Genomic DNA, 26,424 nt, shown 5'->3' on the forward strand with positions numbered 1-26,424 from the left:
CGTCCCAGCCTTTCTTCCGAGTCTCGATGACTGCACCCCCCCCATGCACAGTCTGACGTCCCAGCCTTTCCTCCGAGTCTCGATGACTGCATACGCCCTTTACGGCTGTTTACTTCTCTCGTGTTCCAGTGTCTGTTTTCTTGCCACTCGTGGATGGATAGGGCAGTATAGGAGATGAGGAACGCTGAGCAGTGGTGGTGCACGCCTTTAATCCCAGCGCCTGGGAGGCAGAGGCAGGCAGATTTCTGAGTTCGAGGCCAGCCTGCAGCCAGGGCTACACAGAGAAAACCCTGTCTCGAAAAATCATAAAAACCAAAAAAAAAAAAAAAAAAAAAAAAAAAAAAAAAAAAAAAAAAGAAAAGAAAGGAGACAAGGAGCTAGGTGAATTAGGAAAACACAACAGAATGTATTCATAGACCTCAGCAGTGTCTGTGCCACCAGCTCAGCCCTTGACAGACCAAGTGTGAGACATGATTGTATTCAAACTTTGTCTTCCTGTAAGGAGAGAGCATAGTGATTTTTGAAATGACTGAAAGGATTGTCTCTTTGTAGGATTTTTTAATATGTGGGGATTTGGAAGAGTAAATAAACAGGCCAGCCAGCCTGTTAAAAAGCAGGAAGAAAACGTCACCACGTGTTCCCTGGAGCTCATCGGAGATCTGATCGGACACTCATCGTCCGTGGAGGTACCACTTCCAGTAGCCATGCAGTCCTGGCAGCTCCGGCTCTTGCATCATGCTTCTTTTTAATTCAGTTGCTCTAAATAAGACCCACACACTCTCAGCCACAGGCTTTTGCCAGACAAGAATATAGAATAAGATAATGATAGTAAGAATATAGAATAAGATAATGATAGTACAAGGAGTTAGGACCGTCCTTCATAGAGACAGGATCTGAGGACGTAAGCCAGGTATTGGTTTAAGGATGGGAGGAGAGAGCTGGTAGCAAGACAGTGTTAGTGACCTTGAATGTGTATCACAACAATCAACAGAGGAAACATGGGGTGTTGTACGGTGTAGGGTAGGGTAAAAGCCTCAACAGACTCTGGTTCCGGGGATTAGAACCAAATTCAGGATCGGAGTATTGTCTCCATCTGCCTTGGGTTAATGCTTGTTTCATAGAACCCTGCTACCTTATCATATGCATTGTGAAGTTTGAGAACCATGCATAAGAGTCACTCGTGGCATTGCAAGCACATTAATATTTTACAATAAGCACCATTGTTTGTAAGGAAGGAAGGGATTGGTGCTGGTACAGAAGCCATGGGAACTGGTAACCATGTAACTAGATAGCAGTGGAAGGGGCCCTAAGTAGACATTTCCTGAATTGTTCTTCCTGGTTTTAGCCCATGAGGAACAAATTACCTTTAATTTGGGTAATGTTATAACTAGAATAGTTAATATTTATAACTAGAAGCAGCAGCCACACTGGCCATTGAAGATTTTTATAAAATGGAGTCCTTGTTCTCTTGGATTTTATACCTCTGTAGAGAGGAAGGAAAAAGACCTAGCAGAGCTGTTGATCAAGGCTACTCATGATTGGCTCAGGTAAAAGGCAGCCAGAAGAAACACTTCTTGCAGTATCCTGTAAAAGTCCATAGAGGTAGAGGATTTGAGATGAGCTTCAGAGGTTATGCCAGACTAATAGATACAGAGCCAAGGCATGGTGTGCTCCCCGTGTCTGAGTGCTGTGTCTTGCTCATCTTTGCCGTCCTCTGTGAAGTTGCTTAGTGCTTTGTTTTCGCCTTTGCTTTGGCTTGATTACAGGTGGTGAGCATGGTGTGGTAGACAGGGGACATAGCTCTTGCGTATGCTGTGGCAGAGAGCAAATAGGTTGGATAGACTCACTGGGTTTTCATAAACAGACTTTAACTAGAGAATTAACCTGAGAGAAGTCCTGAGAGAGTGAGGCCAACGAGTTTGAGCTTTATTTTTAAAATAATGGGAACCCACTGAGCATATGAAATCTATTTTCCCTGCAGTGTCCATGAAGGCTAGAAGAGGGCATTGAATCCTCAAAGACTGAAGTTAGCTGGTTGTAAGATGGCATGTAGGTGCTGGGAATTGAACCTAGGCACTCTGGAAGAACTGCTGAGCCATCTCTCCATTAGAAGTTTTAAGCGGTGGCAGACCTTTGAGACTGCACGTCTATCAGTCTATGAGTGAAAGGTTCCAGAACTTTCTTGGAAGAGCTTTCTCCTTTGTCTTCTCCCTGACCCCCAAGGCTTTCACATGCTGTACGTGCCAGGCATGCCACCGTCACTGAGCTGCCACCGTATCCTGCACGTCAGCATTCTAAAAAAGCACCTTTGGCTTCATTGGCAAATTCAGGCTCTCTGGTGCTCGAAGATGCTGCCCTGAATATCCTCAGGCCTTTTGTGTTCTCCCTCTCGCTTCCTGGCCCCACCCTTCTGCCCATGCACCAATGATGTTCCAATTCTCCTGAGAATTTTTGCTCTGTATTTCTCCCTTTTACTCCATAGTCATCCGTAAGTCTTAGCCTTTGACCTTACTCTCTTGTCCCTGGCTCCTCCCTTCTTACACTGGGTCATTAAAGGGCCTCACCCTTGTCCTAGTTTCTCTCTCACATACCGGCTCTCTCTCCCTCCATCCACAGCATCCTCCTTTCTCAGTGCTTCACTTGGCCTGTATCCTCCACCTCCCCTAGAACACCCTCTCCCTTCCCGTGGAAAGTCTTCTCTCCGTGGTCCTTCTGCTGTTATTGCTGGGTCTCCGTTCTGAGTTTCTGTGGCATGGATTACGGAATCCTTCATTGGTACCCCAGTTGTTGGCACTCATTTTTGCAGTAGGGACTGAAAGTAAGCTGAAGTCACCCAGTGAGCACTGTGCACTGACTCAGCAGCTCGGCTTTACAGGAGTAGCTGAAGCCGGTGTTCATCTCAGAGAATTTGGGATTCAGACATTTTATTGGTAGCATTTTCTAGTAAATAACACAAGTGTGAGAGGACCCATGCCTGACAAATCTTAAAGCCGATAATGTGAATAATTAGATTGTGGTAAATTCAGAAGATGAAATTTAAGAACTCATATACTTTGCAGGATCCATTGAAATATTAAATATTGATTGTAACAAATGGTTTTGAGGGAAATTTTCACTGGGCATGGTGGCATGTGCTTATAATCCCAGTACTAAGGAGGCTAGTACAGCAGGAAGTGGTGACCTTCAAACTAAGGCTAGACCGAGTTGCAGGTACAGCCTGGTGGTAGAGCAGTGTACATGACCCTGGGTTAATGCACCAATGCTAAAGACAAGGAAATCTGCCTAGCTTCAGCCTCTTCTTGCCAGTGTCAAGTTAGTGTTTCAATTTATTTTACAGATGTTTCTATACTTTGAGGATCATGGACTAGTGACATGCTCTGCAGATCATCTCATTATTTTGTGGAAAAACGGAGAGCGAGAATCTGGATTACGCAGCTTAAAGTTATTTCAGAAGTTAGAAGAGAACGGTGACTTATACCCAGAGTCCACTTAAAGGAGCTGGACAAGTGTGCGCATGAGAGCCCTGCACAGCTAATACAGTGCGGTACTCTGAAAACCATCAACACATTGATCCCTTAGATCTGTACTGTCTTCTTGCCTATGAGGTTCTGTCTGTCTGTCTGTCAGCAGCAAGTATCCACCCGAGAACCCAGCACAATATGGCCCTGCTGCAGTGCAAGTGGTGGGTACTGTGTTCTGTCTCTTAAAGCAGTAAAAAGAAAATGTTGTCACACATTATTTACAAGTTTTATTTTGAGTTCCTTTAGAGACTGTTTTAAGACTTGGGGAGATAGATCCTTTCTGCCACAAATTCTCCTGCTCCTCAGTAGCTATCAGTGTCCACCAGAACCAAACTTGAATATTAGCCCCTCTCCCCAAAAAGAATTCTGTTCTTTAAATACAATGATTCTGTTTGGTACCAACTAATTTATATCATTGAAAAAATATTTAATTGTGCCCACTAAAATCCCTGTGTGCTCCAGTCCACAGGCATCATCTGAGCATTTCTTTCTCAGTGTGAACTGGCCTGACTCCTGATTGGCAGAATACTCTTCAGGTGTTCGTGGCGTGCGCCCTGGCTTAGGAGGGAGGCACAGCCTTTTCTCAGGTCAGGAGCTGTAGCTGCCCTGTCTGCCTGCTTTGCCATTGCCTTCAATGGTTGAGAGCAGCTTCACTGTTGAGCTCTCTGAACATCCACTAAGACTCGACCATGCTCCTCGCCCTCCCAGCCTGATGACAGTACTCTCTCTTTTGGCACTGAAATGTAAAATGTGTTCCACACAGTAACAATGGGGTTGGAGGACTGTTCTTGAACTGCTGAGTAAGGAATCTTATCAAAGACAGGCAAGATGATTGTCCGTCTGCAGATTTGTGTGTGCACACACGTACTCTACTCCCTAGATGGACACTCTGAATTCTTACTTTCACTAGTTCTAACATCCACAGCTGTCTTCAGTCAAAGCTTGGTAGCATTAAAATCATAGGGAGATCAGTAGCAATATGTTAGAAGTGTGGAAACCATGGCCTGGGGAGGTAAGCCCCTCTTTCCAATGGCCATCATCATCACTGAACAGCCTTAAAAGCAGAAACCAGAGGAGAGTGAGAAGGGCTGAGCGGAAGTCCTGGCGACCATGTTAGGGAAACCAGAGCATTCTCAGACCTTGCTGCTGGCCGCAGTTCACAATGAAAACAGCTTTATGTGAAAAGATAGCATTCAAGTGCAAGCTGCCTTAGTTAGGACGTACCAGGATGCCCATGGGAAACTCAAGTGTCTTTTAGCCAGAAAACCATTGTTATCTGAGGAGTCAATACAAGAGGCAGGTTTGTCATCATCCACCCTGCAGACGTCATGGGGGAAGCACCCGCCAGCCAAGCAGACGAGTCCGCTCGAGTGCATCCGCTTGCCGGTCACTTTGGCTAATTTACTTTAGACTCACTTAAAGCTTTCAATTGTGCTATGTCAATGGATTTCTCCTTTTACTAGCTTTTCCTCTATAAATTTCATATTAGGCTATTGGTTTGTAAAGGTGTTTTCTTCAATAACATAAGCAAAGAATTCATAGTTTGTGGGTTTTTTTTTTTTTAAGTGCTTCCTTACCTGTTCCAGATTCATGATTTGTGGTAGTAATCTATTCAAATGGAATGGCAGAAGCCATGCTTGAGTCTTAGTAACAGACAGGATCCTAGTCAAGCATCCGGTTGTTCCACTCCAGCTGACTAATTTCCCACCATGAGAACAAGTGTGTTCAGAGGGTAGCTTCCAGCCCAGTGAGAGACCTGGTGTGAGGTCAGAGAGATGGAGAATAGTGGATGACTGTGGCTAGGACTGCGACCTGCACTCACTGCTCAGAACTCCTACATAGACTGTACCTAAGACTTGAACTTGCAATTTAGAGGAAAAGAATGAGAGCTGAGGTCAACAAATATTATGTGCATGTGTTTTCTACTCCCCCTACTCCGCTGTCAGCTCTGGAACACTGGATTCTGCGCCTTGTTGCTTTGAGCTGGGTCTCTAGGTGCATTTGTACACCACAGCTTTGTCTGCTGCTCAAGCTGAATGGGGGCCAATCAGATTGATATACTTATCCTTTGCTGAGGAGTGCCTGAAACAGTACTTTAAAACTAACTTCCCTCTCTGGGACAGTAGTGACATACCTTTTCTTACCTTTATCTTTTCCTAAGTTAATATAGGTCCTCTCAACACATGGTGTCATAGTAAGCACAACCAAGAGGCACTTAAAATAGTTTATATGTGTCATATAGAAATTATCTGAGATGCATGAGCATTACCCGAAAGTCCATGATTTGAATAAATTGGAAGACTATGCGCCACTTAGCAACTCAGAAGATCTCTGGAATTTCCACTGATAGGAGCAGGTTATCCTGAGGCTTCAGCACCTGGATGTCTAGAGCATTCAACCTCCACGTTATTAACATTTGAAGTTAATGAGAAATTGATTCAACGTAACACTGAGCAAGCTGTAATGTTTTATATAGGAAACGTCAGGTGCCTGACAAATGTTCCTAGATTGCCCTTGGACCCGGCAGGTTTCTGAAGCCTAAGGAGATTGTTTTTGTCTCTGAGGTCCTGCCGCAGTGTTCCGAAACAAAGTTGGAGACACGTCAAATAAAAGACACTAAAACCCCAAATTTGAAATTGTGAAAATTTTAGGCCAAAGAGATAAAATAAAAACAGCTGTTGGGAATGAAAAATGGCTGTAAGAATTTAGTTACAAGTACTTCACAAAAACATTTCATCACATGTAGATAACGCAGCAGTACAATAGAAAGCCGGCTCCTGTCCCTACCCAGCAAGCCCTCTCACCGTCTAACAAAAATAATTTAGATACATTTCTTTGCGTGGAATTGTCATGTATGTTTACACTTTGATACAAAACATAGAAAAAAACCATTGGCACATTACATAGCAATAAGTTGTCTTTTTCTTCCCATGTACTGATTTCCGAATACTTCAAGGTCCAATCTTCACTTGGAAAAAACATGTAGCTACTGATTCTGTCAGTTCAGTTTCTATACATCTTTAAAATGCATCATGGAGTACAGATAAAATAAAAGTACGGTATTTTGTTTACTTGGTTTCTGATATTCATAACACATGGAGGAGGGATGGCTGACATGAGAGAGGGGAAATCTCGTCTGACCATATGCAGAGCACAGAGCCTTGTGAAAAGTTGTATAAAAATATGCCCCTGTGCTTTAGGAGCATCAGCGTACAGGTAATAGCATAAAATAGTATTTACTGCCTCTCCATGCCTGTGTCCCGATGTATTTACACTTCTTGCAGTCTCTTTTTACATCATTAAAACAAATGGCATGATCTCAAATATAAATTAAGGATATCCAAACCTTGAAACTTCCCCATTTCCTCCCCAAATACAGACAGACAGGTAATGCCCAGCAAACTAGGGGTGAAGAGCCAGGCTGTTTAGATTATTTTAATAAAAAAATCTTTTAACAGCAAATATATATAATTTTTTCTTCTCTTAATTTTTTTTTAAAAACTTATCCACGAGCATTAATGGCTTTATAGATACTCTGACTTGTGGCTGTGGCTGTGAGCCTGAGGTAAGGGGTGTTCAAGGACTCCCCTAACCAGGATCCCACTCCTTCCCTATCAGCTGGCTTCTAAATGGCAGGCTCCACAGAGGAAAGGGGGCTCCACCAGTGGCTGATGCCCATTCAGGGGACACCCAGCAGGCCCAGGCTGTGTCTCACTCGGATATCATACTGTCTACCATGTATCCATGGAAGTGCTAACTAGTTAATTGACAATCTCATTCTCATTCTGCCCATTTTAACTAGCTTCTTTCTCACATACATTTGCTCAGAGGAGATGTTTAAGAATCCTTCATCCTCTTGCCATTGAAGAAAGTCGTCAAGCTAAGCATCAGTAGTTAGTTTTCTGGTAACAGTTGAGCTGAATCCTGGCTAAGCTACCTGGCGTCCATCAGGAGGAGGGGCACGCAGACCACAGGTCTCTGCTTCTTGTGTCCTGCTTGTACCTTCAGTAGATCAGTCAGCTCCGTGAGTTTTACAAGGGCACGCAGGCTAACAGCTTGGCAGAAGAGGCTGCCAAGCGGCTCGTTTTGTCATGAAGTGATTCAAAAGAACATATTTTTATTGATGAAACATAACTTTCTGAAAATGAAATTTGGGGGCGTGCAAGATTCAGGTCGGATATTAAACACTAGCTCCTTAGTGTCCGCCTGTCATTTCCATTGTAAAGGAAACCCTCTTGCTTGTTCTACTCCGTGATTCACAGTGTCCTCTATAGGCCAGAGTGTCCCCTTCTCGGGCTTGGCTTTAGGTGTCAGATGGAAGTCTCAGACTTTTGCACTTGAGGTCATCCAGCGTCTTCCAGTGTTTATAGTTATCGGCCAGGTGCTGCATCAGGGCAGGCAGGTGAGCAAAGGCTGCAAGCAGAAGAGACCATTGAATTCACAAGTATTTATTAGGCTTGGTCTTTGGGATCAGCAGTCGGGAAGATAGTCAGTGACTGGCTTGCCATGCAATTGTGAGGACCCAAGTTCAATTCCCAGACCAGGTGCAAAAGCTAGTCATGGTGGCATGCATGCGCTTGTAATCCCAGCTCTAGCGGGCAGAGAGTGATGTATCCCCGGGCCTCATTAGCCAGCCTGACCTGATGGAGAAACCCCAGGCCAATGAGAGGCCCTATATAAAGAAATAAGCAGCTGGAGGATGACTCTGACATCTCTGTGCATGTGTATCCCCACCAAAACGACCAGAGGAAAAACATCCCCAAGATCAGGGCTTGGGCTGCAGGTGAACGCAGGCATGAGGACAAGTCAGTAAACATGAGTTTAGTGGCTAGTAGTCTGTCTGTCTTTCCTTTATTTTTCTTTCTTTTTATTTCATTCATTCATTCATTCATTCATTATTCATTCATTCATTGTAGTGTTAGGAGTTGAACCCAGGGCCTTATGCTCTAGGCAAGCAGTCCACCACTCTGAGCTATGAACTCTGTCCCTAGCCTGAATGTATTAGTTGCTGAAATACAAACAGGGTTTTTACTTAACTCTCTTGAACCTGAAATTCACAGAGGATGAGATGCATTTGCTTAGTTGGATTTCTCCCAGTGTGAGAGTGAAGTGGCCTCTGAAAAGTGAAGCCTTATTCATCCCGGTGACACTCCCAAGACTGTACCAGATGCTGGGATGCACCTGCCTTGCCTGCCCACAGAGGGCTCATGGCATATGTATATATGTATATGTTTTCCAACTCTGCTGATTAAGGTCGAAGAAGTCCACCATGACTAGATAGCCCCTGGGCTCTGCACAATATGGGAGACTCCCTTCATTAGCAGGTCTTCTCTTTCTCTGACCTTGTCTGGGGAATTCAAAACACCCTACCTCATGAATGTCTTAGTTAGCCTTAGTTAGATTACAGGACCAATTACAGGAGAAAGGTCTCCTGACAAAACCTGTTCAGCTGTCCCCTGAGATTCCCCAATTGCTCCCCCTTGCTAATGAGGCATTCCAGATACCTTTAGCCTCCATCCAATGACCTTTGCGCATCCTGGATGTTCCTACCCTCAGTCCCTCAGACCTTTATAAGCTATCGGTCACCTTAGGTAAAATTGATCTGCCTACTGTCCTCTGGTCCTGGTATGGCCTTTTACCTTTCCATGCACAGGGCTTCTGGACCACCTGTTTGCCATCCCTGCTCCCCCGGCCCTCATGGATTGTATGAGCCGATGTTCCAATCCAGGACAGCAGGGAGACACACATATATATGTTAGTATTTTGTTTACCGGCCTGGGCCATTAAAGGTAGTCTTCATTAAGTATAGCAAAATATCCTCTGTGGGTGATAAAATAGCAATGGACTTACCATCCCAAGCATCGAACATGTCTGTTATGAAGTAGTCGATGAAGGAGATCTGGGACTTGGGGATGCTGCAGGTATTGCGGTCGAACACTGGCATCACCACAGGCAGCCCCTGCCTCTTTTCTTCATCGGTCTGGAGAAAAAAATAAAACAAAACACCAGTGCACAGTGCTGTTGGCACATGAGAATCCCTTGCAGTAACAGCTGTGGACATTCAAGAAACCTTCACAGTAACTGCATGTTTCTCAGAAGAAGTCCAGAGCCAAACCGCAGAAAGGTTGAGCAGTTTTCTGAGGTGACCCGCAGTGACTGTGTTCAGATCCCCCTCTTCCACCACTCCCCCTCTCCTCTCTAGAATCCAGGACCTAAGGGATTCCAGGACAGTGTTTTCCAAAGAGCTGCATCATCACTAGCCCTAATTTCTCATTCTGTGTTATTCCCCAGCTTCCCCTGAAGCACTGGCCCTAGTGGAACTTAGTCCCTTTTCCCGTGATCTGCTTTTACTTTTGTAAGGTCAGATCTACACTCTACAGCCTACTGGCACTAATTGACATTTGCAGCAAAGGTCAAACTGCAGATAGCCCATGAAATGGAGGCAGTAGAACACACAAGTCAAGAGCAGTCGCCACTGTATCCCTGGCTGCATGCTCACATGTTTGTTTGTTTTTTTTAACTGTTTCTCTGTTGTTATTTGTAACTATTTTCACTTAAAAATTATGTATATGCAGCAGTGAGAATGAGATATTTTTAAAAGAATCTTAACCTCTCAGTGTGTGTCTTTTGACTATTCTGCCTGACAGAATGGCAAGCACAGAGCACCTTCATGTGCAGCCATAGTCAGGGACCTCTGGGACAAGCACCGGAGCTGTTGAGCTGTGAGGTGAATGTGTTGCTTTTCCCCAGGGACTGTTAACACGCTGCTGTCAGGGTGTATGGACATCTGAGTTTCCCACATGCTGCAAGGCATCTGGACTCTGGAAGCTGAACAGTGAGATCCACTGTGGTGGTTTGAATATGCTTGGCCCAGGGAGTGGCAGTATTTGGAGGTGTGGGCTTGTTGGAAGAAGCCTGTCCTTATGGGTATGAGCTTTAAGCCCTCCTCCTAGCTGCCTGGAAGCCAGTCTATGCCTAGCAGCCTTCAGATAAAGGTGTAGAACTCTCAGCTCTTCTTCACCATGCCTGCCTGGATGCTGGCACTCCTTGATAACGGACTGAACCTCTGAACCTGTAGGCTAGCCCCAGCTAAATATTGTCCTTACAAGAGTTGCCTTGGACATGGTGTCTCTTTACAGCAACTAAGATATCCACATTCCTTGATAATGTTTAGAACTCATCACAGGCTTCATTTGCAACCTGATTTTCAGGGCACACTGGCATTGTCACTACATTCTTGAGAGAGAGAAAGGACCCCTGAGTTGGAAGCTTCTGTCAGAGAACTTGACAACGGGACCTTCTCCCAGTGTCAGGAACAAGGAGTGAGCATCAAGTCCTTCCCATGTGGGTCCCGGAAAACCCATTACTGGCTTCTGGCTCAGCTCACCCAGTCGATCAAGTAGCCTTAAAATATCCACTGATGTTCTCAGAGTGATTTGGTCCATACCCTCATCCTCGCTACTCCCTCTGGTCCCCCCCCCCACTCCCCATCCCTGACCTCCCTCTGGTCCCCCCTACTCCCCATCCCTGACACGGGCAAGCTCAGAACTGCCTAGCTTACTTTCCTGCAGTTCAGAGGCTCGTTCTGAGCCAGCCCAGGGTCAGCTATTCTTCAGCCTGCCTCAGTTACATTCCAGCCAGGTAGCAGATCACCTGCTCTGTGTTACTCACAGTTGCTTGCTAATTGTCTTCTGTTATACATATAGACACCAGTCTTTGAAGTTTTTCTTTAAAGATATCTGTCAGTTTACTGTCTTCTAGAATTTTCTCTTTTAATCCTGTTTTTAAATTTTTAAATCCTTCAAAAATAGAATTCTAATATCACCCTTAAAGCCCCTTTCTGCTTTGTCTAGAAAAAAAAAAATCTGAATTCCCATAGAATCTAACACGGATATATCCTTAGGGTACTTTTTTGCTAGTTTTTTGGTATGTGTATGTATGTGTATGTGAATGCATACACACAGTATGTGTTGTGTGTGGCCTATGTGCACAGGTGTGTTTGGGCACACACGTACAAAGAGTAGAGGATGTCAGGTATCCTTCTCTATGATTTTTTTTTTTTGCCCTATTCCTTTGAGACAAGGTCTCTCTGAACCTAGAGTGGGGCTGGAGCCTATTGAGCCCCAATAGCCCTGTCTCTGACCCTGCACAGTGCTGAGGTCAAAAGTGTTCACATGGCTGTGCCCTGATTCTTAACACGGTGCTAAGATTTGACTTTAAGTCCTTATGCTTGTATAGCAAATGTCTTTACCCACTGAGCCATCTCCCTAGATATCCACCCCTTTGAACCAAGGTGTGGGCTTACCGGAGTCTGTAACTATCCCTGAGTAAACTGAGTAAACCCACAAATAGGATGCGCCTCCCATAATGTACTAGGGAGACAGTAATATCGTAGTAAATACAGTTTCCTAGATCTTACGAAAGTCCAGGGTCTGACAATCACAGAATTCCCGCTATCCCAGGAAGGTTTTGATCAGTGGCTAGCACACTGGCTTGCCCCTTGAGAGAACCACAAGTCTCCAGTGAGGGCTGAGGGCGGCCTTCCAGAGAAGAGAAGTTCCCTAGCTGTGGAACCCACAGAGTTCTGCGGCCTAAGGACTGTTCTTAGAAGGGAAGGAACACTTCCCACACAGTAGCACACCTGTGCAAAATACTCCTCGGAGATCCTTCCAGCCCATTCAATGCACAGGTCCAAGGGACGGCACGGGTTGGCCACGTCAGCACACTTGATCATCATGCGCTTGATGAGGATTTGGTTTTCAGGAAAGTTCTTCCCAGTAGGGTTGCATTCACAATCGCTGCCCTCACTCTGGAAAAGAGATCAGATCAGGGCTGGAAAAGCCCACAGAGGCTAACTCACCAGGCACACAGATTTGTCTGGGGCTTAGCAATGGGAACTGTTTGATTCCTTTGTCCATATATAATATCCTAGCATAGTCTTTAAAGACCATCAATATTGTATAGAATTTAAAAGGCAAAAAGTCCCCATCATCACCCATCCACTGACCTAGCATAACAGCTACAGGCAGCGTTTGTTCTGAGCTGTTTAGGTCACCTTAAAAAGGGCTCTCTCCCACTTTCCCCCAACTCCTCAGAAATGTATGAAAATACAACTCTCAGTTCTTCTAATCCATCAAATGTTGAGAAATTGTGACTTTTCAATTACTTCATTTGTTTTTACTTAGTTTCCACTCACTGCCAACCCACACCACTTCTTAAGGCATGTATACACCCATGTGTGTTTCCTGGCTGGTTCTCAATGAGAGATAATTAGTGTGAAGTGTGAAACGTGTACATTTGGGCCAAAATGCCAGAGAACATGTATTCGGCACTCTCTGAAGACATGATTATGCAGTGCTATATACCTACTGGGGGAATGCCAGTGGCCAGGGGCACGGAACCAGGTCTATGACTAGGTGGGTATGTATGCATTCACAGGCCAATTTCACAGAGCCTGGAAAATTATTCTTTCCAAAAGGCACCATTGGTTTATATGAAGCAGTTAATGAGCTCTCCAGAGCTTGGCCAAGCTGAAAGACAGCCTGATGCGTAGTGGGATTTCATTTTGAGGCTAGTCCTCTTTATTGGACTCCTGAAGGGAAGACTGTTCTTGAAGCTGTTTTCCCAATACCCTAAGAAGGTATTGTTTACTGCAGACGACTTGGCGGGCAGTACATCTCAAACAGAATTGGAGGTAGGGAGAGATGACCGTCTCTGTCCAAATTCAGTCATTCTGTATAGTTTTCTGCTCAAAACTTCAAGACACGTGTTCCTCTCTACCCTCTGTCTCGAAGAAAGCTCTGGCATTGTGTGATGGATTCCATGGGAGATGAGGTTCAATGCAAATGAGGTGGGCACTCTTCCTGTCCCTAGGTTGGTCATGTGATAGGTTCCTTATATGTGACAGTGTCCTTATTGATCATCAAGTTACCTTCGAAACATTTATTCTCCCTTTTACAGGACTGGAAACATGCTTTCAGGAGCTACGACCACTCTTAATAGTTTCCAAGGACAGTCGATTTCATGTTAGTAAAGGAGGAACATTATGTCTCACTTCTAAAGCCCAGATTTGTAAGGCTCATAAGGCAGGTTCATGGTAAATTTCTCTCTTTTTAAGATTTTTTTTAAGAAAAACATTTTATATATTTTGAACACATTCTTTTTGTTTTCTTCAGCTCCTCCATACTTCCCTACAGATTTTTGATGTTAGTTTATCTCTTTTCATTTTATTTTTTATTTTTGAGAGAGGGAGGAAGAACATGATACATTTATAAAAAGAAAAACAAAAGCTTACATTTTTGTTTTCTAGTCACAAAGTTAGCTTTAATTGTCAACTTGACATAGCCTCGGGACTCCAAGAAGGGAAACTTAGTTGAGGGATTGCCCAGGCCAGATTGTCTTATAGGCCAGACCATCTCTGGGGGATTGTCTTGACTGTTAATTGTTTCGGGGAAGGTTGGCCTACTAGGGGTGGCACCATCCCCAGACAGGTGGTTCTGATCTATAAGAAAACTGGCAAACATGAACTGGTGAATGTGTCTGTGGTCTTCCTTCCTCCTTCCATGGTGTCTGCCATACTTCCTTGGTTGGGAGTGAGTTCCTGGTCAGAATTAATGATGCATGCAGCAGCAGCATTCCTGCCTTCAGACTCCTGGTCTTGCGTCCTTGCCTTAACTTCCCTCCAGGAAAGAATGACTGAGAACAGATAAACCTTTTCTTCCCCAACTTGCTTTTCCTGGGGACATTTTATTACAGCAGCAGAAAAGAACTAATACACTCGTTCACGTTGATGATACTGGTCAGGGTACGGTTCTGTAAAGCATCCCCTAGCTTTGAGATCCTCAGAGTCCGAGCAACCGTTCATTCTGCTCACCTGTGGGCTCCTCCACCTAGCGCTGTGTCTCAGGCCCTGCCTGAGGAATTGCAGGGGACAGCTGTCGGTCTCTTCTTATCCCCAAGCTCTCTCCCCAGCTCCAAGCTGATAATCACCTCACATTGGTGAGGCAGAAAATGCTTTGGTACCAGAGCAGGCTCTGAGAGAAACGCGCTCCAAGTATCTCATTACGTAAGAGCCCTTACCTCGGCTGCCAGTGGCTTGTTGATGCTGTTCACAAATTTGTTCACGTGTTCAAAGTGTTTTGTCATCTCCGTGGCCAACACCATGTCAATAATAGCCTGGCGCAGCGTTCGATAGTGGTTCCTACATAAGAAGACAAAGTTCCCTGCTCACACCATGCCCTAAATCAGAAATGCCCTGCCACTGGGACAGACGGGGTCAGAGTCAAGTGACTGCTGATCCCAGACTCCACCTGCTCACCGTCCCCCACCCTCAGTAAGCCCATGTTGATGCCATTCCATGTTCTCCAGTGACAGATGACTCTCTTCTGCACAGCAATGTTAAGAGAAATGAAAGTGCACATTACGTGACCAGCAGTTCTTTTGAATAGTAGTTCCTACCCCTTCCTTTGAAAACATTAGAACAAGGAAGTGAAAGGAAGGGACAGGCCAAGGTGGCAGTCTGATGAGGTTTGACTCCATTCCATGCAGACCAGTTCCTACTGGAGAGAACTGCCACAGTCTATTCTGGTGGCGATGGCCTTGAGGAAGATTTTCCTTTTATGTAATCTTCTAGCCTGTAATCGATCGATGCTGCAGTGGTTGGAACAATGGCTCAAGGTTATCAGAAAATACCTATCATCTACTAACTTTAAGAGGCTGAATAAGGAGCTAATCAAATGGTCTCCTGGAAAGAATTGTTTCTCTACAGGTCCTTGATACAATAGAACTTAAGTCTGAATTAGAACAACCACTCTCTGTGACTATAGAGATTTTTCTAGAGCCTAAACTGGTGAGTTCATGTAGACAATGTCTTGAGGCTCAAGTGACCACCAGGCCTTTGACCAAAACTCTGCCCAGCAGCTTGCTGGTGCGTTACAGGAAATAGCCATAGCTTGACCACACACACACAGTTGCTAGCGGGTAAGAACTGCTCCACTACATCCCATCAAGGTGCTGTCTACAGATGTGAGAGCATCACTCTTTGCGTGAGAAGGAAACCTGCCTCATTTCCAGCGTCCTCACTGGGACCTCTTCTTAGAGATGGATTCTTAGTGGCTGGAAATGCAGGATTATACATTGTCTTTGAGCCACAGGGAAGAAGATAAAAATAGCTGCTAGACTTGTTAGTGAGGCCATCAACATTTAGGCAGTGCTTTTCAGTGCATAACAAACATTTATTTTCATGGATTTACTGAAGGCTAAATGAGATTTTTAAAGCATGAAAGGCAGTCTGAAAAGCAAAACTCAGTTCAGATGGACAAAGGAGATTGATAACCTGACGCAGTAAAGAACCACTGTTTCATTCCCATCTATTCAGAGAAACCAGAGAAAATTTAGTTTCTCTTCTAGCTGCATAGACCTAAGCCTGGGAGCCCAAATATGACAAACCTGTCAATGTTCTTGAAAATGTTGCACTTGGTGTCCTTGACAGTGAGCTGGAAGGCCAGGGCTGTGTGGTGACTCTCCAAGACCGCAGTGTCGTTGTAGAGCACAGCGAGCTCGCTGCCGGCATTGCACAGGAAGGAGTTGGTTCTTCCGGGGTGATCCACATCGTGGACCGTGGCAGCGATCAGAGCAGCCACCTCATCCAGCTGGTCCAGGCTTCCCTGGGGTAAGGGGAGGAACACTGAGCATTATCCACGGGCTTCGGGAGACCAACATCCATCTCTGCCCCTTGGAAAGTGAAGGGCTTGGGGCTGGAACCTTTGGAATTTCCTTTCAGTTTCCTCCTAGCCTTCTCGGAAAGGTGGCCTTGGGGACATGGTGCCACTGTCCTGTGCTGTGTATTCTCTCAAGAACATAGAAGCTACAACACCTGGCCTATCTAGAGCCCATTTGCCGGTTCTTTGAAAAAGAAGCTAAGCAGGTCTTTAGAATTGCTGCTAGAACTCTGCTGGGATGAGTAGAAAGGAGCCGGCATCAGATGTTGCTTGCACAGCAGCTTCTGCAGGCATCTTGGAGGGCTAGTTGTAAACAGCACAGCTAGCTCACAGGATGGACTGGGGCAATAGCTGGAGCTTGGCAGTGAGGCAGGATCAAGGTGGAATGCAGGGACTGGGCTAGCAAGCAGCAAAGGCTGAGAGAAACTCACCAGAGCTTCACCATGCTAATACTGGGCTCAAATGACTGCAAGTATGCTTCTTAGCTTGTAAGTTGATAGAAAGCTGGCAGATGGGGTGTTATGTAAGACGCTGTATTATGAATTCATTCCATGTCAGATGCCTAAAGGTGCTGGGTATCGTGCGCAGCCCCAGAGCTGAAGCAGTGATATCAATGGGTGGGATTAGGTAAAAAGAGTCCCAGCATCCCAAGAGTGTAACTGTGGGGCTGGGCAGAGCAGGGCAGCACTGATCACTGACCATCCTGTGGTGATGGGAGTGCTCTGCACCTGTGGAACGCAGACAAACCCCATCACATATGGCTCCTGAACACTTACTTACTGGCCTTATGGCTAGTGCGATGGAGGGCCTCCTCAGCTTTATTTAGTAGCCGTGTACGGTTAGTGACTACTGTGATGGTTTGTATATGCTTGGCCTAGGGAGTGGCACTTTTAGGAGGTGCAGCCCTGATAGAGTAGGTGTGTCCCTGTTGGAGTAGGTGTGTCACTGTGGGCATGGCCTTTGTCCTAGCTTTCTGGAAGTCAGTCTTCCAATAGCAGTCTTCAGATGAAGAAGTTGAACTCTCAGCTCCTCCTGCACCATGCCTGCCTGGATGCTTCCATGTTCCTGCCTTGATGATAATGGACTGAACCTCTGAACCTGTAAGCCAGCCACAGTTAAATGTTGTCCTTATAAGACTTTCCCTGGTTCTGGTGTCTGTTCATAGCAGTAAAACCCTAAGACAACTACCAAGCTGGCCAAGAAAGGTCTACAGAATGGCCAGTGACAGCTTTCCTAAGAAAGAGCTTTTTGTTGCTGAAGTATGGTGAATAAGCAACAGGAGAGCAGGCAACACGTAGTAAAGGAGAAGAATCCAGGCAGGGAGTCCAGATGAAGCTACTGAGGGAGCCAAGTGAGCCAAGGGGCGAACAGTGAAGAAGAGGGAGGTAGGCCTGGGGGACTGGAAGACTACACTCGGTTTAGGGTGTTCCCAGCTTGCTCTCAGAGTTCTGTGGGAGGGAAAACCTGGTAAGGAAGACTGCCTGAAGCTCAGCCATCATGATGATGCCCTCCCAGGCCCTGGGGCAGTCCCTGTCAGTGCTGACTTGGGGTAATAATAGGACTTTCTTGAATGTTGTCTGTCTCTAGGAAGGGAGTCACTTCCATCTTGAATCATAATGTCACAGAGCTGGTAGGAATCCTGGCGTGGCCCAGACAGCATACAAAGTTTCCTGAGAGCAGCCTGGATGTTCTGGGAGTTCTTGGTGAGATAAAGTCTAGAGAGGCCAGAAAATGAAATCCTGCTTGGCTGTCAGAAGAGGCCACCATAATCTTCAGATGTAGCCTGCCATCTCCAAGCTCAGAACCTGGAACTGCTCCAACTTGTCCCCTGCTATAAGTGATTTTACCTGATCAGTGAGAACACAGGGGCCCCTTCCTGTAGTTTCAGGTGGGGCAGCTATAGATCCAGTCCTGATGTCAGTAACTAGTCCCAGGTTAACCCCCTTTTCAGACTAGCTGATGGGACAGATACTAGGTGGCTAGAAAATACAAATTGCACTTGTCTAGAGCTGCCTCTTCTCTAGCCCTACATGGATTTAACCCCAGCAATAGCCTTGGAATGAGCTTCTGCTGAGGTACCAATCATGTGCTTTATCCTACAGTTTTGTGAGCACCAACCATGCAGGGTCTGATGAGAAATAGCTGGGAGATGAGGCAAGCTCACAGAAGAAAAGCATGGTCCTGTGGGGGTTAGTGTAGGGAAGGAGGGAGGGAGGGGGAAAAGAGAGAGAGACAGAGACAGAGAGAGAGAGACAGAAACACATGCAGCTAGTAAACATCTAAGTATCTGGACATGGAGACGTCCGCATTGTTCTTTTCTGTTCCAGGAGACATTGATCTGCAAGGCATAGCATGGCTCCAGCCTAACTCTGCCCTTCCAGCCCTTCCTTATTCAGTCACTTTGGTCTAGATCATAAGCGCAGTGCTGGGTGACCAGGCCTATCTGCTTGCAGTAGGTGTCAGGAGCGAGGTGAGAGCAGCCGGAGCATGTGGTCTCCAGCCACATGCAGGGCTCTGGCCACACTGGCAAACGGTCTCTGGCTGGGCTGAGGATGCTTTGTAATGGCCCTTACGCTAATATCTGACAAAAGAGACCTCAAAACTCATCAAAAGAGATAAGGAAAGACTCTATACACCGATGAAAGAGAAATTCCACCAAGAAGATACCATAATTCTAAAGCTTTGTACTCCAAACACAAGAGGATCTAGATTTATAAAAGAAAGACTATTGCATCTAAAGTCACACGTCGACACTAACAGAATGCCAGTGGGCGACCTTAGTACCCGTGTTCTCACCAGTAGGTCATCCAGGCAAAAACTAGTTAGACTCTGGAGTTAATAACTCCATATATCAGTGGAGCCACCGAACACCTCAGAACTTTCTACCCAGGTATTGAAAAACATGCGTTTCTCAGCAGCCCACGGAGCCTCCTCCAAAGCTGACCATGTATTAGGCATAAGGCCAGTCTTAGCACAGAGGAGGACAAATGGTCTGAAGCATCCTGCTTGATCACCACAGAGTAAAGCTGGGTGTTGACAATGGAAGCAGCAGAACGTCCATATCCATGAAAACTAAGCAGCACGATACCAAGTTAAAACTGGGTCAGGCTGAAATCAAGAACATGTAAAGGGTTTTAGAATAGGATAGAGATGAGAACAACATACAAAATCTATGGGACATGATGAAGGAGGTTCTAAGAGGAAAGCACATAGCAAGTTAAAGAAAAGAAAAACCTGGTGAGGTCTCTTACTAATAAGTCAGTGATACACTTGGAAGATCTAGGAAAACAAAACAAACAAACAACACTGAAAAATATATATGGGAAGAAATAAACCCAGGGTTTAAATCAGTGAAGTGGAAACAAGCAAAACACACTTGTGCATGCACACACACCACACACAAAATCAGTGAAACAAAGAGTTGATTCTTTGAAAAAACAAATCAGCATTAGTTACGTTAAGCAAAAATAAAATAAAGTGAAATAAAAAAGAAAAAGAAAAAAGAAAGAGAAATCCAATTTTATAAAATTGGAGGCTGGGCAGTGGTGGCACACGCCTTTAATCCCAGCACTTGGGATGCAGAGGCAGGCGGATTTCTGAGTTCGAGGCCAGCCTAGTCTATAGAGTGAGTTCCAGGACAGGCAGGGCTAGACAGAGAAACCCTGTCTTGAAAAAAAAAAAGACCCCAAATCCCAAAAAATATAAAAACCAGCCACTGAGGAAATTCAAAGAATCATAAGAGAATACTTTAAGAATCTGAATTCTTTCAAATCAGAAAATGTAAAAGAAATGGATGAGTTTCTTTTTATATATATTATATATATATATATATTGTTTTATATATATAAAACTTTATAGTTTATAGTATATATACTGTAAAGTATATATTTTGTTATATATAACTTTATACTTTATAGTATATATATACACACACACATATATATTTATATAGTATATATACTAACAAAGTTAAATCAAGATGAAGTAAATAATTTTAAAAGATGTGTTAGAAGCAGTAATCTAAACTCCCCTAACTAAAAAGAACCTCAATGAAGTACAACTCCTTCTCAAGTTATTCTGCAAAATAGAGACTGAAGGAACATTCCCCAGTTCTTCTTATGAAACACTATTAGTCTGTGTTTTTTTAGGTAAATCTCAAAAAGACTCAACAAAAAAAGAAAATCATAGGCCAATATCCCTTATAATCATAAATGTGAAAAAAAACTCCATAAAATAATTGCAAATCAAATCCAAGAACTCACTAAAAAGATTATCCACCATAATCAAGTTAGCTTCATCCCAGGGATGCAGGAATGGCTCAGCATATGGAAGTGAGCAAACATAACCCACGGCATAAACAGACTAAAGGACAGAAACCACATGGCCATCTCATTAGACTCAGAAAAGTCCTTTGACAGAATCCCACATTCCTCATGATAAAAGTCCTGGAGAGATTCACGACATGAGGGACATATCTCAATAAATAAAGGCAAGTTACAACAAGCCCACAGCCAACATCATTATAAATGGATAGAAATTCAAAGCATTTCCACAAAAATCAGAAGCAAGACATGAATGTCCACTCTACACCTGCTGAATATAGCTCTTTAAGTCTTAGCTAGAGCTGTAAGACCACCGAAGGAAATCAAGGGGATCCCAAGACAACCAAAGGACATCACGGGGATCCCGACAGAAAAGGGAGACCCTAGTGGATCCTCTTTTGCAGGTGATATGGTTGTAATACATAGAAGATTCAAAAACTGCCAGGCAGCTTCTACAGCTGACAAAAACACTGGTCAAAGTAGCTAGATATAAAATTAACACACAAATCAGAAGCCTTCCGCTATACAGATGTCAAACACTGAGATAGAAATGTGGGAAACAAAATCTTTCAAAAAAAAATGTGAGATAACTCTTACTAAGCATGTGGAAGACTTGTGTAATAAAAGCGTTAAGATGTTGAGGAAAGAAACAGAAAATGCCAGAAGATGGAAAGATTTTCCATGTTCATGGATTAGTATAATTAATGTTGTGAAAATGGCTATGCTACCAAAAGCAGTTGACAGAGTCAGTGCAATCCTCATTAAAATCCCAGCATAATTCTTTATAGAACTGAAAATATAATCTTAACCTTCAAGTGGAAACACAAAATTCCCATGTCAATAACATAATCCTGAATAATAAAAGAACTGCTGGCAATCTCACCATACCTGGTTTGAAGCTGTATTACAGAGCCATAGTAACATGGTTACATGGTATTGACATAAACACGGACATGTTGACCAGTGGAATCAAATTGAAGACTCAGACATAAGCTCACATACTTATGAACATCTGACATACGCACTTGAGAGAAAATACAATCTTCAACATATGATGCTGGTCAAGCTGGATGACTGCATGCAGAAGAATGCAAAGAAACTTGCAACTTAACTTCAAATGGACCAAGGACCCCAAAATAAGACCTGATCCCTGACATCTGATAGAAGAGAAAGTAGGAAATAGCTTGAACTCGTTAGTACAGGAAAGAACTTTCTGAACATTAATTCATTTAATCTGATAGCATAGGCATTAAGACCAAAAATTAATAAATAGAAGCTCAAAAAGATTCTGTATAGCAAAGGACACCACAATTTGAAGAGACAGTGAACATAATGGAAAAGAAACTGTATTAATTGTACATCTGAAAGTGTCTAGAATACACAAAGAACTAAAACTTGAACATGAGAAAATAACCCATCTTAAACTGTAGCATGGAACTTCTGTGGTACAGGATTGTTATTACTCTGATAAAACACTGACCAAAGGAAACTTGGGAGAGGAAAGCATTTACCTGATAACTCTCAAGTCATACTTCATCACAAGGGAAGTTGGGACAGGAACTTAAGGCAGGAATGGGAGCAAAGGCCATGGAGGAACACTTTACTGGCCGCCTCTCTGTGGCTTGCACAGCTTGTTTTCTTATAGAAGCTATGGCCACCTATCCGGAGGTGGCTGCCTCTCATGGGATGGGCCTACCTTCATTTAATCAAGAAAATGCACTAAAGGACCTCATACCGGCAATCTAATGGAATCATGTTCTCAATTAAGATTCCCTCTTCTCAGATGTGTCTAGGTTTGTGTCAAGTTGACAAAACCCAACCAGGACAGAGCTGAGCAGAATCCTCAAAACATGCATCACAAATAACTCAGAAACACTTTTTAAAAATATTCAACATCCTGTTTGGAAAATGTAAACTAAAACTACTTTGATATTTCATCTTACCCCAGTCAGAATGACCAGGCTCAAAACAAATGACAGCTCATGCTGGTGAGGGTGGGGGAAAGCTGGTGGAGGTCTAAATTTGCACAGTCTCTATGGAAATCAGTGTGGAGGTTCCTCAAAAGGCTAAACATAGACATACCAAAAAAAGATCCAAATATATGACTCTTGGGCATATACCCAAAAGATTTTACTTCTTACTACAGAGATATTTGCTCATCCATGGTCATGGTTGCTCTATTCATAATACCCAGAAATTGGAAATAGCCTAACTGCCTACCAGATGACAAATGGATAATAAAAATGTGGTACATTTACATAATACAACATTATTCAGATGTTAAGAAAAAAGGAATTTGCAGGCAAATAGATGAAACTAGAAACCTCATACCCAGAAAGACAAGCACTGCTTATCTCCTCTTACATGTGGGAGCTAGCTCTTATGCTTTATATATGTGAGCTTCCTTTAGGGGTTAGGAGAAAAATAATCATCAATGTCACCCAACTATGAATGCTGTGAACTACAATAGTGCGTATATAACACTGTTAATGAGGCTGAGAACCTGGGACTAGATAGGTCATATGCTCTGAGGGGAAGCCTACTACTATCATTGTGCTAAGGGAACATAGTAATAAAATAATTCCTGAGGACATATTGCAATACCCATCGATCAGTGCACCATTCAGCATCCATTGGAGAAGTTAAATTGTCCTTGCAGTAGATGGTAATTAACGTAGAAATCCACAACTGCACCATGTACAGAGAGTGGGAGCCTTTGTAGCACTCAACCCAAAATGAGATCTCTCTCTCTCTCTCTCTCTCTCTCTCTCTCTCTCTCTCTCTCTCTCTCTCTCATACACACACACACACACTCAAGACTCTGAGGTCTCTACTTAAAAGGAGGCAGAGAGATCTGAAGAGTCAGAGGTGGTAGATACCTTTAAGGAAAGAATGCTTTCTAGACACAACAGGAAAGATGAGCATAGGAACTCAGACTGACAGCTTGTACAAGACCCACACAAGCTCAAGGCAGACAAAATGTCAGCCTTGGGGGGTGGGGAGCAGTCATATTCTAGGGCAGGCTGTGGTTAGAAGTAGTTGGCCAACACAAATTAGACTCCATGGTCTCCATGGTTGTAAGAGAGAAAGAACGTGAAGTGGGTTGACTAGGAAAGTAGGAGAGATCAAGGGAGGAGTTGGGATAGAGGAAAGACTATAATGAAAGCATATTGGATGAAGTATTTTAGAGAATACATTTTTTAAAAAATTTAAATGTAGCCTTGGCATTGGGAGCGGAAGTGAGTGGTGGAATATGCACTTAACATGCAGGTGACATCAGTTCCCAGAACCCACAGATTATATTTGACTTTTATCATCCCTAAGAAATCGGAGGAGCTGATAATTCAAACAAGAGGTGAGGACACAGTTTCCTGGCTGTCTTCATCAGGGCAGGACTCTCAGCAGTGTTTCCCACCATGAATATCACAGTGGACTGTGGACTGGCCAGTGAACTTGGGCTGAACTTGACCCCAGACAGCCCTAGTCTCCCAGGCTCCTTTCTGGGCTGCACATCTTGAATTCCTGGCCAGAGCTGCTGGAGTCAGAAGGCATATTTTGAATTGTAAGTGGATTGCAGTGAATCAGAACCTTGTTTCTAAGGCTGTTTGAGAATTTCAGACCCAGTGCACTAGGTGGGACTCCAAGGAAAAAACCTAAAACCTAAATTTAGATGGGGGAGAGGCAGGGAGATGATAGTGACAGGACCTCCAGATAGTCCCACACCTCGTCTGGGGTTTCCTAGAGGTCTGTTGATGATGTCACTTCAGCTGCAAACTGGGGCCACAGGATCAGGCTGGTCAGGTGCTAATGCCCCAGGTGCTCTGCTCAGCCAACCGTAAGAGCTCTGCTGTCTCATCTCACGCGTTAGAACCACAGCAGAGATTCCGAGATGGCTCAGAGGGATGCTCATTATAGCACAGATTGATGCAGTGATCAGGTTTTTCTTTTTTTTTTTAAATCTTCAAAAGCATTATCCTTGGACTACATCCTTTGATGTCTTGTGAAACAGCCAGAAATGAGTTTTTGGGAAATCTAAGGACCCTCTACCCATTTCTGTTCCTTTTACCTATCCCCTCTCTCTTAAGTACCACAGCCTTAATCCCTTACCCCTGTTCCAAGAGGATGACCCAGTGGCAGTATCCACAGATTTATGTGTGTGCAGTCTCAACAGAATGTCTTCTAAGAGCATCGTTGTGGGGGCCAGCAGTGCTGGAAATCAAATCTGGGGCTCGTGTGTCCTAGGCACATGCTGTATATCTGACATGCCCTAGTCCTAAATTTTAAGCTTTAGTTTAAATCATAGAAAAGGTGCTTTTCTGTGATGTTAGGTGAGAAGGGAGGGTAAGGGAACCTCAAAATCAGCACCTGTCACAATAGCAGTGAACTCTGAGTGAGACTAACTGCAAAGAGTCACAATTAGGCAAAAGTCACTGACACACACACTCACACAGTGCACATATGCCCCTCAGGCAGGAGAAAGCTGTGTAGTTGCCATTAGGAATGTATAATGGCCAAATTCTGACACTAAAACTTAACCCTAAGCCCTAGCAACAGTGTACTTTAAATTAAGCTTTATCCTGTGACTCCACTTTCCAGAGCTGGTAAACAGTTAAATATAGGTTCATGGATCAGCCACAGAACTCAGTACCAGAGATAATATTTTAAGAATTTTCAAGAGAACAGAGAACTAGTAGGAAGTTCTTAGTCTCTAACAACCAGTTTTATAACAACAACAACAACAACAAAAAAAAAAGTCTTGTCAAATTGTTATTTGTCTAATGTATTTACTAAGATTGAGCTCTTGAGGGCTGGAGAGATGGATCACTGGTTAAGAGCACTGACTGCTCTTCCAAAGGACCTGAGTTCAAATCCCAGCAACCACATGGTGGCTCACAACCATCTGTAATGAGATCTGACGCCCTCTTCTGTTGTGTCTGAAGTACAGCACAGTGTACTCACATACATTAAATAAATAAATAAGTAGAAAGCAGGGAAGGAAGGAGAGAGGGAGGAAGGAAGGGAGAAAGGGAGGGAAGGAAGATTGAATTCTTGGATCTCCACCCTAGGAGACAGCTAGATTGTGATCTACAATCTACCTTCACTCTTTCCTTTCCGAGGAAGAAAGCCGTGGCGTGCAGCACGTCGGCAGCATGGGTGGAGTTGTGGTAGGCGTTGGAGGAGTGGTAGTTGGCTTCAATCACTTGCAGCCAGGCCCGAAGAGTGGTTTCAGTACAGTTTAAAAACTCACATACTCCAAACCGAGAGAAGACCTTTAAGCCCAGGTACACGAGTGGCCTGAAAACAGACACTGGTTCAGTCAGCGGCCCAGAAAGTGATTTCATTAATGGCAGTAGAGAACAGAGGGACTTATGTATGTGCAATCACTCAATATGCTTGTAGACCAGAAACACTGGTTCTGCTTAACCAGCCCCCACCACTTGGCAACTAGGTGCCTTGTGTGGGTCAATCCAGGTTGGTTTTAGATTATCTGTTAAGTCAGAAAGCCTCTGTTGACCCCTATTCAAATCTGCTTCCATACATGTTCTGCACATCCTTTGTGCCTGTAAGAAGAGCCCAAGGGCAAAATGAATGGTGTGGGTGGTCTCAACAAAGTCACCTCACTAAGAGTGATGTTACTTTATAGATAAATCGTTTATACTCCATAGACCAACATCTCAGAGAGAGGTAAGTCTGTTCCTAAGACAAAAGGAACTCCTTGCACTGCAGACAGAGTGGACTCAAAGAAAACCTACAGTGCTATCAAATCCCATGTCTGTGTGCAGGCAAGAAGAAGGGAGGGAGGGAGGGAAGGAGAGAGAGGGAGAGAGAGAGGGAGAGAGAGAGACAGGGAGGGAGGGAGGG

The 26,424-nt window shown here is 44.2% G+C and overlaps 2 protein-coding genes across 16 annotated transcripts in view; one reads left to right on the top strand and one right to left on the bottom strand.

Moving 5' to 3' along the window:
• The window catches only part of Wdr41 (WD repeat domain 41), a 56,277-nt gene extending 51,234 nt beyond the window's left edge, over nt 1–5,043 (top strand). For all 5 annotated transcript variants that reach the window (XM_031360588.1, XM_031360587.1, XM_031360584.1 and 2 more), the window contains exons 12-13: nt 553–686; nt 3,338–5,043. In XM_031360588.1, coding sequence (XP_031216448.1) covers nt 553–686; nt 3,338–3,493 — 290 coding nt within the window. In that variant the 3' untranslated portion in view covers nt 3,494–5,043. The remainder of the gene's footprint in view (nt 1–552; nt 687–3,337) is intronic.
• A 1,156-nt stretch (nt 5,044–6,199) lies between these two features.
• Pde8b (phosphodiesterase 8B) overlaps nt 6,200–26,424 on the bottom strand; it is a 248,075-nt gene continuing 227,850 nt past the window's right edge. For 8 of the 11 annotated variants that reach the window (XM_031360580.1, XM_031360581.1, XM_031360583.1 and 5 more), the window contains 6 exons: nt 25,659–25,857; nt 15,969–16,186; nt 14,601–14,721; nt 12,163–12,330; nt 9,372–9,501; nt 6,200–7,934 (listed from right to left, as the gene is read on the bottom strand). In XM_031360580.1, coding sequence (XP_031216440.1) covers nt 7,825–7,934; nt 9,372–9,501; nt 12,163–12,330; nt 14,601–14,721; nt 15,969–16,186; nt 25,659–25,857 — 946 coding nt within the window. In that variant the 3' untranslated portion in view covers nt 6,200–7,824. The remainder of the gene's footprint in view (nt 7,935–9,371; nt 9,502–12,162; nt 12,331–14,600; nt 14,722–15,968; nt 16,187–25,658; nt 25,858–26,424) is intronic. The other 3 variants (XM_031360574.1, XM_031360577.1, XM_031360576.1) reach the window with 1 other exon arrangement.

Source organism: Mastomys coucha, unplaced genomic scaffold (assembly GCF_008632895.1).
Source record: "Mastomys coucha isolate ucsf_1 unplaced genomic scaffold, UCSF_Mcou_1 pScaffold8, whole genome shotgun sequence".
Lineage (NCBI taxonomy): Eukaryota > Metazoa > Chordata > Mammalia > Rodentia > Muridae > Mastomys > Mastomys coucha.